The sequence below is a fragment of the Neltuma alba genome, unplaced genomic scaffold (assembly GCF_004799145.2).
Source record: "Neltuma alba isolate B1F8T4 unplaced genomic scaffold, ASM479914v2 tig00011277_pilon, whole genome shotgun sequence".
In the NCBI taxonomy this organism is placed as follows: Eukaryota; Viridiplantae; Streptophyta; class Magnoliopsida; order Fabales; family Fabaceae; genus Neltuma; species Neltuma alba.
Window position 1 is genome coordinate 485,703 of NW_021635987.1, and position 17,522 is coordinate 503,224.

The 17,522-nt window shown below is 36.2% G+C and overlaps 1 protein-coding gene and 1 pseudogene across 1 annotated transcript; both read right to left on the reverse strand.

The window, feature by feature from the left end:
- Positions 1 to 10,225: 10,225 nt before the first annotated feature.
- LOC114711106 (disease resistance protein TAO1-like) lies at positions 10,226 to 12,603 on the reverse strand. The gene is made up of 3 exons (XM_028895457.1): positions 12,520 to 12,603; positions 12,045 to 12,320; positions 10,226 to 10,639 (listed from the first exon to the last, which is right to left on the reverse strand). Exons 1-3 carry the CDS (start codon positions 12,601 to 12,603, stop codon positions 10,226 to 10,228), a joined length of 774 nt encoding a protein of 257 aa, XP_028751290.1.
- A 57-nt stretch (positions 12,604 to 12,660) lies between these two features.
- LOC114711107 (TMV resistance protein N-like) lies at positions 12,661 to 17,292 on the reverse strand (annotated as a pseudogene).
- Between the last annotated feature and the right edge of the window lie 230 nt (positions 17,293 to 17,522).

Consider the following 17,522-nt stretch of genomic DNA (forward strand, 5'->3'; position numbering starts at 1 on the left):
TTCAAACCACTATGGAATGCCTTATTTCAAATTTATTCTTTTGTTGCAACTTATTTTCTCTCTCCTTTTTTTTTTATAACTTTCTTTCTTTGGCTTTTTCTAAACATTTTCTTCTCTTTCTTGCCTTTTTTCTATTTCTTTTTTTTTGGCATCCAAACCAAGAAGGCAAAGATATAGACTTTAATGATGTACTTTTCAAAATGAAAAACCAAATGTAACTCATGCAAAACACTTGCTAAAAAGTAGTGAATGGAATGAAAGTGAAGGCTCAAAGGGGTGAACAAAGGTTAAATGAAGTGGTTTGTGTTTGGGTAAAGGGTTTAGAAATGAATGCCCCTATCATCTTCACAAACCTAGGTATTAATGCAGCTTTGAAAAAGAATCTAGACAAGTTCTAGAGGTTAACCAAAACTAGGTGAAAATCACACAAGATGAGAAAATATATGGCTCAACAATCCTTCCATCAAGGCTTTCTCCAAGATGTTTCCTCCTTAAGTATCAAGCTATGAAACAAGGTTAATAACACTGCACTAAAAGCATTCTACTATGCTAATCAACTAAGAACAGAAATCACTTAAATCAAATGCAATCAAACTCAGCCGTGCAACATTCACAAGCATTGTGCAAAAAGATTTTAAAAGAGATGCCCAAGGATTACAAAAGTCAAGAGTCAGCAACAGAGAGAACAACAACTCGCCCATACAGCAGTGCAAAACACTGAGGCGAATGAAAACAGGAGGACATAGAAACCAGCAACAATTCCCAAGCAAGAATCACTCTCAAATCATGCGATGCAATTCAGAAATCAACCAATAAGGCAGAGAAGAGAGCAATTATAGCAGCAATACTTAGGAAACAGGAGCAAATCCAAAGGCAACTCAACAACTCAACAACAATCCCTCCCCCACACTTGATCAATACATTGTCCTCAATGTTAAGATAATGTGAAATGAAAATAGACAAGTATAAATCAAGTGATCAGAAGAGATGGCAGAATCAAGAGGAAACAAAACAAACAACTACTAAACAGAAATAAACAGCTACAACTACAACTACTGGAAAAGTTCCCTCCCCCACACTTACTCCTAACTATCTCAGCAAACAGATATCACCAGCAATACAACAGAAAGTAAAAGAGTAGGGTGGAAGGGAACAACCGGGTGATCAGGGGGTCTTTGATCCTCATGGTAGTGCTTCAGTAGATGGCCGTTGACTTGTGAAGTTATACCGGTCTCCTCATCTACGAGCTCTACCGTGCCAAAGGGATATACTTTAGTAACTCTAAACGGACCTTCCCACTTGGTGACAAACTTCCCGGGCATCAGCTTCAACCGGGCTTTAAACTTTAGAACCTTGTCACCTTCATAAAACTGCTTCCTCAGAATCTGTTTGTCATGAATCATTTTCAGCTTGTCTTTGTAGATTCTGGCATTGTCATAGGATTCAAGTCTCATTTCTTCAAGTTCTTGGAGTTGCATCTTCCGATTGACTAGTGAAGATTCGAGATCTGCATCACATGCCTTGATTGCCCAATAAGATTTGTGCTCGATCTCCATAGGTAGATGGCAAGCCTTGCCATAGAGCAACCGGAAGGGGGACATGCCTATAGGGGTCTTGTAGGCAGTCCTGTAAGCCCAAAGAGCTTCCTCAAGCCTTTCACTCCAGTCCTTACGGGATGGTTTCACGATCTTCTCAAGTATTCGTTTCACTTCCCGGTTAGAGACTTCAGCTAACCCATTCGTCTGAGGGTGATAAGGAGTGGCCAGCTTGTGATTGACTCCATGTTTAGCCAATAGAGACTTGATGGTCCTGTTGCAGAAGTGTGTTCCTTGGTCACTGATGATTGCTCTTGGAATGCCATACCTGCAAAAGATATGAGAACGTAAAAACTTGGCAACAGTAGAAGCATCATCTTTCCTAGTTGGCACTGCCTCTACCCATCGAGACACATAATCTACTGCAAGTAATATGTATGAAAACCCAAAAGACGAAGGGAAGGGACCCATAAAATCCATGCCCCACACATCAAAGATTTCACAAAAATGCATAGGTCTTAGAGGCATCTCATGCTTCCTACCCAAACTCCCAAACCTCTGACACTTATCACAAGACTTGCAGAAAGAATAAGCATCCTTAAATAGAGAAGGCCAATAAAAACCACACTCTAAAACCCTCCTAGCAGTCCTATTAGCACTAAAATGCCCCCCACAAGATAAAGAATGTGCAAAGGTAAGGATAGAGTGGATCTCATTATTTGGAACACAGCGTCTGATGATCTGGTCACTGCATTGCTTCCACAGGATTGGAGCATCCCAGATATAGTATCTTGCCTCCCTCTTCAGCTTATCAATCTGAAATTTAGACATAGAAGGAGGTATAAGGTCAGTGACAAGATAATTAACTATATTAGAGTACCAAGGCTCATGAACAGCCAAGGCAAAAAGTGCAGAATCAGGAAATGAGTCAATAACAAGATCAGAAGAGTCAACTCCCTGTGTGCCTTCAGGTAACCGACTAAGGTGGTCAGCTACATGATTCTCCGCTCCAGCTCGATCTCTAATCTCGATATCAAACTCCTGTAGCAGCAAAGCCCATCTCAGCAGTCTAGGTTTAGACTGAGGCTTCTTAAATAGGTATCGAACCGCTGCATGATCTGTAAAGACAACCACTCGAGAGTTTATAAGATACTGTCTAAACTTATCCAAAGCAAAAATAATAGCAAACAGTTCCTTCTCCGTAGTGGTATAATTCACTTGAGCGGAATCAAGCGTCTTGGAGGCATATGCGATGACTCTAGACTGTTTCTCCTCCTTCTGTCCAAGCATGGCACCTACTGCAAAGTTAGAAGCATCACAAGACAACTCAAAATGTAAATTCCAGTTAGGTGCAGTGAGAATAGGAGGTGAAACAAGCATAGATTTCAAAGTGTCAAAAGCATGTCTACACTTATCATCAAATTTAAATTCAGTATCCTTTTTCAATAAGGTAGAAAGAGGCAGAGCAACTTTACTAAAATCCTTAATAAAGCGCCGATAGAAACCTGCATGCCCTAAGAAAGACCTCAAATCCTTTAAACAAGTAGGATAAGGAAGGGATGAAATAACTTCAATTTTGGCCCTATCAACCTCAATCCCCTTTTGGAGATGAGGTGACCTAAGACTATCCCTCTATCAACCATGAAATGACACTTTTCAAAGTTTAAAACCAATTTCTTATCAATACACCTCTCAAGAGCCTGCTCTAGGCTATTCAAGCACTCATCAAAACTCTCACCATAAACAGTGAAGTCATCCATAAAAACTTCCATGTTTTGCTCTAGAAGATCACTAAATATCGCCATCATGCACCTTTGAAAGGTGCCTGGAGCGTTACACAACCCAAATGGCATCCTTCGATAAGCAAAGGTACCAAAAGGGCATGTGAAGGTAGTCTTGTCCTGATCTTCAGGAGCGATAGGCACCTGAAAATAGCCAGAAAAACCGTCAAGAAAACAATAGTGAGACTTTCCTGAAATTCTTTCCAACATCTGATCTATAAAAGGTAATGGAAAGTGGTCCTTTCTCGTAGCATCATTCAACTTCCTATAGTCTATACACACTCTCCAAGCATTTTGAACCCTAGTTGGAATCAGTTCATCATTTTCATTTCTCACTACTGTGATACCGCTCTTCTTTGGTACTACTTGTACCGGACTTACCCACTCACTGTCTGATATGGGATAGATGATCCCAGCACTCAACAACTTTGAGACTTCCTTCTTAACCACATCCAGAATGAGAGGATTCAGTCTCCTCTGTGGTTGCCTAACTGGCTTGGACCCTTCATTCAAAAGGATCCTGTGTGTGCAAACTGAGGGATTAATCCCTGGAATATCCCCTAAAGACCATCCTATAGCCCCTTTATGACTCTTCAACACAGAAATCAATCTTTCTTCTTCAGAACTACTCAAAGAACTGGAAATAATAACAGGCAATTTAGAATCAGCAGCAAGAAAGACATATTTCAAATTAGAGGGGAGGGGTTTCAGTTCTAAATCAGGAGGTTGCACAACAGAAGGAACTAATTCTTTTATGTCAAGTGCATTCAATGCAAGTGGCATGTCCATATGGCTTGGGAAGGAGATATAAGCTCATCATGATGTGTATGTCCTCCACTTCCCAACTCAGTGCCATTCTTGGATGACCTACAAAAAGAAGGATCGGTATCAATTTTATCAACAGAAACATCAAGTAAATCACAAGAAAGAGTGGGATTAGAAGTGACTAAGTCAGTAGCAAGCTTGTTGCTAGCCTCTTCTAATGTTCCAGCACCACTCAAAGGAGAAGCTACCGGTGTAGCTTGTGTAACAGCTCCTTTATCATCAGTACCTGCAGAATCAACAAACTCGCCTTTCTCAAGGCTATCATCAAGTGTAATGTTCAAGGCAGAATCACAGTTAAGACAAGATGATGCATCAAAATCATGAGAGATGGAAAGGAGGTGATCAACTTCTAAACAGTTAACACACACCACGTCACCATAACATGAGCAAAAAGAAGAAGAATGAGGGGTAGATAAACAAGTAAATGCATCATCATGCTCAACAATCTCACCATACCAGTCATGTTCATGCATCTCAGATTCATGCAAATCATCAACATCATTAACAGCACAATCAATCAAATTAACACCCAAGTAAGAGCAATCTGCATAACCTTGACTCATAGCATCAGAAATGTTGAAGGTAATCTGTTGGTCCCCAAAGCCCATGGTAATGACCCCGTCTTTCACATTAATTATGGTTTGGGCTGTTCTAAGAAAAGGTCTTCCTAGAATCAAAGTGCTATCGGCTTTAATCTCATCAGTCATATCTAGCACATAAAAGTCAGCTGGGAACACAAGACCCTTCACTTGCACAAGAACGTCCTCAAGAAAGCCCTTAGGATGTCTCACAGTCCTATCAGCTAGACCTAGCACAACACTGGTGTCTTTCAAGGCATGAATACCCAAACTCTCATAGATAGAGGTAGGCATAACATTTATGGCTGCACCTAAGTCTAGTAAGGCATGTGAAATGTTTGTTTTGCCTATGGTACAGGGAATAGTGTAGGAACCCGGGTCTTTACACTTAATAGGCAGCTGTGGCTTGAAGATAGCACTAACACTAGACCCCAGTTGGATTCTCTCACTATGCCTATACTTCCTCTTGTTTGTACATAGATCTTTCAGAAACTTAGCACACTTAGGCATCTTCTTAATCAAATCAAGTAATGGCACATTAACCTCAAGTTTGCTAAACATTTCAAAAAGCTCATCATTATCTTTCTTTTCAACAACTTTCTTACTCATGAGATATGAATGAGGAAAAGGCAAGTCAGAAATATTTACCTCATCACCTTTGGAAGATGATCCTTTCTCTATTGGCTCTTTGGATTGAATGGAGGTCTCTTGAGTGGCCTTGGGAATGTCTTGAGTGGTTTTAGAAGGAGGAGACTCAACTTCTATCTCTTCATCAACCGGTTCTTCACCTCTTCATCATCTTTGAATTGCACTTCTTAGCACCAATTTCCTTACCGCTTCTCAATGTAATTGCATTCAAAGATTTAGGATTTATCACCGTGTTGGAAGGCATTGAACCACTAGCCTTAGCTTGCTGTTCACTCACACCATTTGACAACTTAGTGACATAAGAAGTCAAATTAGAGGTTCTAGTTTCCCATTGCTCCATCCTATTCTCTAGGGCTGCAAATCTAGCTTCAGATTTAGCTTCAGACTTAGATATGTGCTCAGTCATTGCCTCAATGCCCTTGAGTATTCGAGAGAACCGCTCATCATCCTTAGACTGTGATTGCTGTGGGGTAGACATGGCTCTAGAAGATTCTCCTTGTAACCCTCCATAGTAAGATTGCCCTTGAGGAACCATATTCCCTTGAAACCCTTCTTGAACCTGCCTATTGTCACCTCCTCCCCATCGGAAATTTGGATGAGCTTTCCATCCTTCATTATATGTGTTTGAGTATGGGTTCCATTGCTTAGATTGATTGGCCCTTCCTTGATACATGGCAGAAACTTCCTCATATCTATGAGGGCAAGCAGCAGAGATGTGCATAACAGAGTTACAATGCTCACAACTAGGTGCAGTCATCTCCATAGAATTAGGAGTCCGAGTGTCAACAGGGGGAGTGTGAGATGCAAGCTTATTCAACTGTGTAGTCAAAGCAGCAATTTGAGAAGTGAATGTGTCCAATTGAGGAATGTGGACTGAAGAAGGATTAGCATGCATTGCATTGACATTTTTAGACTCCCTGATGCTATACTGTTGATGGTTCAATGCCATTTTCTTGATAAGTTCCCATGCCTCCTCAGCAGTTAAATCAATAAGAGAACCCCCAGAAGCAGCATCCAACATCCCCTTATCTTGGGTCTTAAGTCCATCATAAAAGTATTGGACTAACTGCTCATCTGGAATCTGATGGTGTGGACATCTAGAAAGCAAGTCCTGAAAACGGTTCCAGTAGTCATAAAGTGACTCATCATAATCTTGCTTTGCAGAGTAGATCTCTTTTCTCAATGTAGAAGTCCGGGAAGCAGGGAAATACTTCTCCAAGAATGCTTTTCTGAGGTTGTTCCAGTTATGGTAGGCATCTGCCATATAACTAGGCAAGCTCATGTACCATTCTCGCGCTTTGCCCTCCAGAGACAAGTGGAATACCTTCCAAAGAACCTCATCCAGATTAGCCCCAACCGGCTTCATGCTAGCACATACCATAGAGAGAGATTTCAGATGTTTGTACGGGTCCTCACCTGTCAAACCATAAAATTTAGGCAAATTATTAAGCAGTGGACCTTTAATCTCAAAATTAACATCAACATTAGGGCATGCAACATTAAAAGGATCATAATTTGCATCAGAAGTAGTGGCTTCCCTAATAGTTCTTCTTCTAGGGTTATCTCCATTATTCTCTCCTACTCTCATGCTCCCCATTATGTCCATTGCCCCCTCTCTCATTACCACCATTGTTGTTACCATTAGGATTATTAACTGTTTCCATTATGTCACCTAAGTCAACCACCAAATCTAGATCAGTTAAATTGTCTAGTTCAACCTCACTAGTCCTTTCTACCCTTGGTCTTGTCTAACTTCTCTTAAAGAACTTTGAAGCTCAAGATTGGAAGGAACTAGGGTTTTAGACCTACCCTTTCTTGGCATAAACAATCAATCAACCAGAAGCAATTAAGCAAAAGAAAACAGATGAATGCAATGCAATGAATGAAAAATGAAGATATTTAGTTGTATTTTTGAAAATTTTTTTTATGCAAAGGAAGAAAAAAAAATGCTATGAAAAATCAAAAGAAACAAATGCAAACTACTAAAGAAAATGCAAAAACTAACAAAAATGAAAACTAAAAAGGCTCAACAAATGAACCCCAATCAAGGCTACTTGACACTTAATTACTAGGGAACCAATTTCTTGGCTCCCCGGCAACGGCGCCACTTGAAGTTTAACTGCCCTTAATTGTCGCTTTGGGGTTACTCCAAAAATTAACCGAATTAATGCAATATAGTGCACAATCCGGGTCGTTTCACTTTGAGGAGCCGAAAACGAAATTAAATCCTAGTAAATAAATGCAAGTAACCTAAACTATAAAAAGGATTTTTGATTTGATTTGAAAAATTGCTAATTAAATACTTGAATCAAATTGAAATTAAAATACTTTTTTTTTGTTTTTATATAAAAGTGATTAAAATGAATGAAGATTAAAGAAATGAAAATGAGACACACAAATACATGATAAAAAATCAACTAACACTGATAAAAATCAATCCTCCAATTCAACAACGCAGGCAATCATCACTCTAAAAGATGTGGGAGTTAAAAACAATGAATTAAGAATTATAATTAAGCTTTTGATCCAACAACCGAGCCACCTCGAGTTGCCACAAAATATTTTCCTAAAATCCCAACTTACTAACTGCAACCAGAATAGTAAAATGGGATTAAGGATGCTAAAAACCAATGCTTAATTAGAACTCTTAAATCCAAAATAACAGAATTAAAGCTAGCAAGAGACTATATGATCCAAAATTCTAAGCCACCTTAGAAAATCACAATATATTAACTCCAAAATCAATACAAATGTCATAACCACAACATTATAATTGAAATCAAAGCTATAAACAGCCCAATGTCAAATGCTAAACAATAATCCAGTCACAATAATCTCCACAATAATCAGATTAACAATACAAAATTTTCTAATAATCAAAAAACTATCCTAAGACCTAGGAATTGTTAAACAATTATTAGACAGGAAATTAAAGCAACTAAAACTCCCCTTTGATGATCCAAGCTCCTGCCATTATTGTTGAATTGGAGGATTATTCAGCTCTAGCCACGCATAATTTCAGAATCTACTTCAATAAGTTTCCTCATACGGTCGGCCATGGCAGTGAAGAAGACGGTGGTGATGAAGGTCCTGTTCACGCTTCTGGTCTTGCCGTCACTGGTTCTTCTTTCTTCTCTCAGCCGCCGTCCCAGCTCTGTTTTACTACAAGGTCCTCACGCCGTCAATTCGTCCAGCTCGTCTCGCCTCACGTCGCCCCACGTTGATTCTCTCCGCCACAGAAAGATTCAACGGAGAAGATGATGAATGGTCTCCTCGCGCGCCGCCAAGCTCACTCGGCCAGCTTGCTCTGTTTCGTCCGGCGTGTTCGTTATCTCCGTTTTCGTTCGGCCGCCTGCTCTGTTTTCGTTCTGTCTCCTTCGGCCTCTGTTTCGTGTGTGTTCGCGCTCTCCCCCGCTGCGTGCTGATGATGATTAATATTAGGAATATTAGGTTGGGGCAAAACGTTGCGTTTTGCCCCCAACTTATTATTATATTTTTTTTCTTTAATTTATTTTTTTTCTTTTTTTTCTTTATTTTTTTTTTTTTTTTATTTTGAATCTTCCAAGAACCTGCAAGCAAAATTCAAGGATAAGGTAGCATTAATTGTCTTTAAAAATCAATTAATCATAATTAAATCAAAACATGACAATTTTGCCCCTATAAAATAATAATTCAAAATAAAACAAAATAAATTAAGGCAAAAAAGGGACCAATTAAGCTGACAAAACTCATATAAAAGATACCAAAATATATAAAAATAATTGAGTTTGTCACTCACAACTTGGGAAAAGGGACCACTTAGCATCTACAGTACTCCTCTTAAAAGGAAACACAGAACTTAACTATCCGTAAGTCTTCTTGTTCCATTTGTACCTGCTCAAGGATCACCTAAAGTCACACAAACACAATATAAACTGCTAGAAAAATGCTCTAAACATCACTGTTTTCAATAAAATAGACCTAAAAAGTTAGATAACTCTCTAAATTCACCATAAAATAGCTCTCAAATCACTTAGATATAGGAAGTTATCAATAAATCATTCAAACCATCATTGTCTGCACATAAATTCTACATGAAGCCAATTGCTTTATGATCATTAAGTGTAGAACATGGTGATTTCTAAATACACCGAAACGTCGAAGATCACAATCCCTAGATGATTACCGCACCAAGTCATCAGGTTACATAAGAGAAAATAATGTTCAAGAGTTTCCACACCTCAGCCATCATTGAGTGAATTTGCGTCTACACTAGTTGTCTATCGTGGTGGAAGACTATACTGTGACAAGCATGCTAGAGGAAATGCTTCACTTTAGGCTATAATTTCCACTACCATCATTCAAGTTGCTTGGTCTTTTAACCAGCCAAAAAACAAGTTTCTGTTAAAGCGTGGCGGATTGATGGTAGTGATTCTCTTTAAAGAAAATTCACCTATAGAACATGATCATCTCCAAACATTTTCAAACAAAAAGCTTGATTTAAGGCAGCAAAATTGGTCACCAGAATATCACCATTGCAATATTAGGTCAGCAACATATTATGATGTAGGTGATAAAGAGATTATTATATGTGATACAAGGGATAGAAGTGGATAGGATGTGTGTTTCTTTGCTTTTCACAACAAATAAATAGTGAAAAGCACAAATCAGGAAGCATTCAACCTATCAATCTTCACTTTTATGTTTTTGGTAGAACACTTACTTTTTATTTAAGTGAAGCCTTGAGCTTGAAGCATTATCCTTCATACTACCTAAAAAGAAAACAATATAATTAAACATGAGTAAAAGAGAATCCCATGTCATGACAATTCCAATTAACTAAAAGAAAACAAATGCACCTTTTCTTTATGCTTTAATGTTATTCAGATGTGATCAGCTTGTTAGCTTCTTGAACATATAGTAGATAGATTGTAGTCTTCTTGATCACAATATATTTATATGCAAACTTAATTTCAACTTCCACCTCATTTCCAGGCTCCAAATTAGATACTATGTTTTGCCATTCATCATCAGTAGAAGTGGTTGCAACTTTTCGTTCATAGAAATACATGGTAGCCTTTGTGAAATTCTTTATCATAATACCAACAGAAGGTACAGATGCCATGCTATCTTGAAGAGAGGAATAGATAATATTGAGGACCACTCCTTTTAAGCGATGGCCAACAAGGTGAGGAACTTTAAATGATACTGAAGATAATTCATTTACAAAAACTAGCCAATCTGGATAATTGTCTATTGGAAGAGAAAAGTCAAGCCTACCATCATTCCATCCCTATTCCATGAAAACAAGAAAAGAGTCACCCCATTTGAGAGAGAACAAAGGAAAAATGACAATCTAAACTAATAAAAAACTTCAATGTTCCATATTTAGGAAGTATGTTTGTCATTGGCATAAATGGTTAATATATATATATAGTGTTTGTTATGCCACATACAATCTAAAGTATGATCAACCCTTATTACATAGATATGATATTGATAAAATATTGATAAATACTTACTTGATAGATATTTAAACATGTATGACAAAAAGTTGTTTTGTATGTGGTGGCAAAGAAATAAAACAAAGGAAAACACCTTTGAAATTCTCCTTACATATATATCCATGATTCTGTTGCACATTTACACACATAAAAACAAGATATTGCCAAAAGTATGATCTAGCATTAGTACTACATGGATATGATGCTAATAAAAGCACATTTTACATTATTCTACCTTTGACTCTTAAAAACATTTACTTCTGATAGCTATTTAAACATGTATGGCAAAAAGAAAGTTGTTTTGCCCATATTGAAAAGATTATGCATATGTGGTACTAAAGAATTAAGATAAAGAGAAACACCTTTGAAATACTCTTTAGAAGGATATCCATAATTTTATTGCACCACCCTACTTGAATAGTCAGAGAACTCATCAATGTTTCTGATGAACTTTCCATGTGAATTTGCTCATGATATTCAAGTAATTGTGGAGTATTTTGACATGAAGCTTGAGATGTGCTTGGCCTTGCTTCTAATGTTTCATATCTTCTTGAAAATAAAAGATTTGATAGACTCTCAATAAAAGATGACATGGTCCAAAATGGTCGCAACAATGTCTTTGAATTATATGTCGGTGAAATCCAAGACAATACAAGAGATGAAAATACTTCACGTGATAAACCTTCATAACCACATAGGGACACATATTTAATGCTTTTCAACCTTAGCAATGAGAAAGGAACTTGAGTTATAGCAGTTTGATTTGCCACCAAAGTTGTTAAAGATTTCATTTGCTCAATGTCTTCTTCTATCTTTTCAATCTTTGAGCAACCACAGAGATTAAGAGTCTTCAAAGATTTCAAGTTATATACACTTCTTGGGAGGTGGTTGAGGCCTTTGCAGTCTTTTAAATTTAATAGAACAATATAGTTAAGGTCACTAATAGAAGAGTGAATTACAGACAAATGCAGACAATCCTTAAGTATTAACTTTTCAAGATATGGTGTCTTTGAAAAGTCAGGTGTTTTTGTCAAGTAATGAGAATGACTAAGATTGAGACTTTTCAACCCCTCTAGCAACTGTGCAAAGAGAAAAGTTTAAATTAAATAAATAATAAACAAAAAGGAATAAATAAACATAAACAAATACAAATATTATCATTAATATTTGATTCCAAGAACTCATTGTAAGTACCTGACTTTTCTCCCATACTTTCACAAGATTACTCCACTTTAAGTCAATGGCAATTATATTTTCTAGATTGAAGTTCACTGGCAAGCTTTCTAAGGGGAACCCATGCCAACAAAGCCATCTTAAATTTGTTGATAAATGACTATAGTCTCCTGTAAGTTGTACATTATCAAGTTGAAGCAAGCGAAGCCTCTTCATCTTCTTAAACGTTCTAGCATTCAAGTATAATGAGTTGTTCCTTGATATATTTAAAGCTAGTCCTTTGATAGATATTGTTCCCTATAAAAAAAAAAAGAAGAAGTAATGGAAAACAAAAACAAAATCTTATAGTGATTAAGTCATCTAGATAAAGGTTTAAGTCCATATTTGGCAACAAAAAATGATATAAGGAGTATACTAGACTGAATAATAAAGAAAAATAGGAAAGCAATTGAATTAAGTTATTGAGAAATATTCTTATAGTTTCATTGCTCAATACTTCCAACACATCATTGTAAAGCCATAATCTATTACGTTTCTCAGGCTTCTCTGGTGACTGTTCACGAATGATTTCTCTTCCCATGTCACGCAATAAATCATGCATTTCAAACTTATTTTTGTTGCCAACTCTCACAAGGCCTCACTCTATCAAACGATGAATTCCGATATTTGCATGAAGTCCATAACCATTTAATATTTGTGTCACACAGATTTTGTCCCTCCCAACAAAGAAACAACATATGTCAAGAAATATTTCTTTCTCTGTGTCATCACTCAAACCATCATAGCTTATTCTAAGCTTTTCATGAATAATTTGTTGTAATTTCTCCAAAACACTTTTCCAAGTCAACATGTCTCTATCAAAAAAATAGGAGCCAAGAATTTCAAGAGCTAGTGGTAATCCTCCAGAGTAAGAAACTACCTTTCTTGAAAGTTCAGTGAAATCTTGTTCAGGGATTGCTTGCTTAAATGCATGCCAACTGAAAAGTTCAAGAGATTCATTACCATCCAATTCTTTCATAGTGTATACATCAGTTACTCTAAGGATCTTGAGCAAACGTTCATCTCTAGTTGTAATGATGATTCTACTACCTTGACCAAACCATTCTCGACTTCCATATAATGTTTGGAGTTGATCCTCATTATTGACATCATCAAGTACAGTAAATACTCTTTTCTTGCAAAGCATTTTCTCAAGTAGAGTTTTTCCCATTTCCGCATTTGGTAGTGCCCTTCTTCTTAATTTTAAAATGTCTGAAAGAAGCTGCTCTTGCAAATAAACTTGACCATTATCTTGCTTCCAAATTTCTCTAACATTTGCCAAGAAACATTTTGCTTCAAAACTTTGACCAACTTGATTTTAGATGGCTTTAGCAATTGTTGTCTTACCAATCCCCCCATGCCCCAAATCCCTATGATGATAACATCATTTGATTTACTTTGTAGCAATTGGAGGATATCCTGCATACGAGACTTCAATCCCACTGGATGGTGAGCAACAAATAGGCATTTGTCATCACCTAACTTCTTTGTAATAGTTTCAATTACTTCATCAATGAGCTCAGTTTCAGTTCTAGCAACATTAAGAAGAGATATAAGAATAAATTATACCAAGAATCCTTAGAGTAGGTGGTACACACTATAATAGCAACCAAAATGATAGGCTTGTAGAGCAGCCAAAACAAGACGATGGTGAAATGTTCTATATAACTTCAATTAGAAAATATTCTTAGTCTGATATGAACCAAATTTCAGCAAATTTGATTTTACCTCTACAATTAAAAGAATATTTAATTGCTCAAAATATATTTAAACTAAAAACAAGCATTTGAATAAAAAGGATAAATCGGCATATTTGCAAGACCCTATGATTGGCTAATTATCAATGTCAATTAACATATAAGAAACTCAGCGGATTATGTAAATCTTGTGTTACTTCTACTTTATTTCAATTTTTCTTCATAATCGATTGTTGTCAGATTACCTAACTATAAATGTTGATTGCAATTCCACCTGATGTATGAGTATAAAATTAAACTTTTTATAAAGGCATTTGAATCTATGAGAAAATTATACTAATGCTTGTGATGTGCTAATCACTAATTTTCCCTGCATTGTTCTATAAAATGCTCTTATGGTTTCTAATTAGAGATCTGAGTAAAAGCAACTTTATCATGGTGGCTTATAATTCCCGTGTTGAAATCACATAGTTCTCTCTGCAGGCTCATGCGTATAATACGAGACTTTTTGTAATGAAACTTGGATCACCAAAAGGAACTCAAACTTGCTATAAAAGTGAAAAGGAACTTGAGCAATTTAACCATTACCAAGAGTAATGAGTAAAAGAAAACTTGAAATACCTGTAGTTATGTATGTCCCACCCAGATAAATTGGCAACTTCTGTGAGGGCTCTTTTTAAATTGATTGTCAATTTCTTCATTTTGCTACTTGAAGTTCTCTTGATGAGTCTTTCCCATGCTTTTCCAAAGGCATTTTGTTGTTTTCGAACTTCAAAAGGCCGCACATCAAAAAAATATAGGTAGAACCTCTTGATAAGTTGTTTTGGAACACTCCATGATTTTCTCTAATTCTTGTAAGCACCAACTAGAGCCAGCATAATTCTTAGAGAAAATAATGATTGAGATTCTCGAACTTTCAATTGCTTCCAATAGTGAAGATGAAATATTTTCTCCCCTTTCAATTCTTTCTTCATCCATGTAAACCTCTACACTCGCTTGCTTTAAAGCAGTACAAAGATGAGAAGTAAATGATTTACGAGTATCATCACCTCTAAAACTTAAGAATACATCATAGCTGTATCTAAGCTTTGGCTTACTAGGACTAATTTCCCTTCCAATGTCTTGCAGCAAATCATGAACATAAAGCTTTTCGTTGATGACCTTTACAAGGTTACCCTCAATGATTACTGACATTCTCTTTTCTACTGGAAGTCTTGAACATTTTAGCAATTGTGTAACGTAGCTTTTATTGTGTCCCACATAAAACCAAGCTATATTAAAAAATAAATCTTTTTCTATATCAGTTAATAAGTCACACCTAATTTTGAGCTTCTCTTGCATTGAATCATAAGGAATCCCTGTTATGTTGTTCATTATTTTTTCCCACTCTTCTTTTGGCCTATCTTGCAAAAAAGAGCCAAAAACTTCAAGAGCCAATGGTAGTCCTTCACAGAATTCAATGATTTGGTCAAAAAAAGGCCTAAGATCTTTGTTGGACCAAAGTTCTTAAATGCGTGCAAGCGAAAAGAACAAGAGACTCCACACTGTTTAACCTTTTCATTTCATATGATATGTCAACAAAGGCATCAAAAATAGCTTTGTTTCTCGCTGTAATCAATATTAAGCTCCCTTTACCACACCACTTCACATTTCCGAACAATTCATCCAGTTGAGATTCACTATGTACATTATCAAGAACTATTAAAACTCTTCTTCCACAAAGTACTTGTTTTATTTGTTCATGCATCGCAATAACATTATTTGTATCATCATCAAATTTAGTTTCAGAATTAATATCTGAAATAAGTTGTTTTTTGAGAAGAACTTCACCATTATCTTCCTTCCATACATCTTTGATATTTGAAAGGAAACTCTTACCTTCAAAATTGGCACCAATTCTATCATAAATAGCTTTGGCAATCGTAGTTTTACCAATGCCTCCATCTCCCCAGATTCCGACTATGATTGTATCATCCGATAAAATGTATCTCCACCCCAAAATTTTAAGCAGTTTTCTCACTCGAAGTGGTAACCCCACTTGATGGGGTGGAATATCACGAAGTGACTCATCATGCAACATGAAAAGACCTAAGTTCGCCATGTGGCTACTGATTCTATTCCTGTCACATTTGGCCAGGTAACATTAGATTAAAACGACAGTGTTATGTGTCAAGGAACAATAAATATATAAAATAATAAGATATTTCCCCCTCTTTTTTATAAAAAAAAATACCATCTTTGGCTTATTTCTATTTATAAAAATATTTAGAGGATATATTAAATTTTCTTTGTTAATTTTTTATTTTTCTCTCTATTTAATTATTCATTTTAATAACAATATATTTGTTATCACATGGTTTTGGAGCATTCTTTCCACCACACATTGTCTTTTTTTCACAATTCTCTTCATTTTAATAATTTTCTTATTTTCTTCCTTATACTCTCTACTCTATAAATAAAAGTATTTTAAAAAATATATGGTTTTTACATATTTATTAAATATAACTAATTTTAACTATTTTTTTGAACATAATCTCACCAATTGTTTCTTGTAAAATGAAATAAAGGGAATATCTCTTAAAAATTTTTGATAAATAATAACATATCTCTTGAAGTTTACGATTTTGTAAGGAGAAATGCAAAAACTAAACCAACAGATATTTTCTTTTGCCATGCAACAGTTTTTAGTTGGGAGAATTACAAAGAGGTTTTAAAAAAAATAATTACAAAATAAGTTCTACAAGTTGTCATTTTCTACTCTGAAACATATCATTACAGGTTACTTAGGTTGATATTAGAACTTTTTAATAATTATTTTTCCTTTTTAAAACCTCACTATAATTCTCCCTAAAAAAAAGTTAATTATAACCACTAAGGGCATTTAGATAAAAGTTAAACCATAATTTTAAAAATGATTTATACGAAATAAATATGTGAGAAGAGTTTTGTATGAAAGCACTCTTTTAAAAATGTTTTTGTTAGAATCAAAATACCCCTAAGTAAAAATATCTTGGTTCACGAGTATGTGAAAAAGGAAAAAAAACAGATTAAGGGAAAAAGTATTCGACAAAACCCCCATCTGGGAAACAAGCAGGCCCGAGATGGAGAAGCAAAAACGAGATGATTTATTACCAGAAATCACCGGAGAGTTTGAAGCCAGCAGGGAGGGAAGCAACTCCGGCGAAGTCAGACGTCGGAAACAAAGCCACCATCTTTTCATGTACCTTCTCGCGGCTCACTCCACAGTACACAGGCAACAAGCTGTTTGGCCACCAACTGATTCTGAGCTTCAGTCTCTCAAGACACTTTTCAGACTCGAGAAACTCCGGAGTGATCAAAACCATAACAAATCTTGACACTAGCGTGGTCTCAAGTACAGAAAACCCTTCTTCTTCATCCTCAACGAAAGCTCTGAGTCCAGAATCTCTCAATTTGTTTTCAACATAGACTTTTACACAACCGTTGGGATCTCTCAAAGTTATGAACACGTCGTATTTGAATTTGGAGGACGTAGAAGACGAAGAAGACGACATGTGGCTAATCAATTGGAGGTGATCGATTCACAAAGCAAATGATCGATTCTGTAAGCCACTTCCATTTTAATTAAAATGGAGCCTTGTTTCATATGGGGAGTGGGTCAACCGCGTATTGTCAACCGAAGAAACTGTGTGGTTATATGATTTTTCATATTCTTATCTTAATTAAATGCTTTAATTTTGCTTATTAGCACCATTATTAGCCTCTATACAAGAGCTGGTGGCTA

Excerpts from the sequence above, each read along its gene's own strand:
- LOC114711106 (XM_028895457.1), bottom strand. The coding sequence starts at position 12,603 with ATGGGAAGAGAAATCATTCGTGAACAGTCACCAGAGAAGCCTGAGAAA. Across the intron at positions 12,321-12,519 it reads TTTACAATGATGTGTTGGAA|GGAACAATATCTATCAAAGG; the intron begins GTATTGAGCAAT and ends TTTTTTTTATAG. Across the intron at positions 10,640-12,044 it reads AAGTATGGGAGAAAAGTCAG|GGATGGAATGATGGTAGGCT; the intron begins GTACTTACAATG and ends TTCATGGAATAG.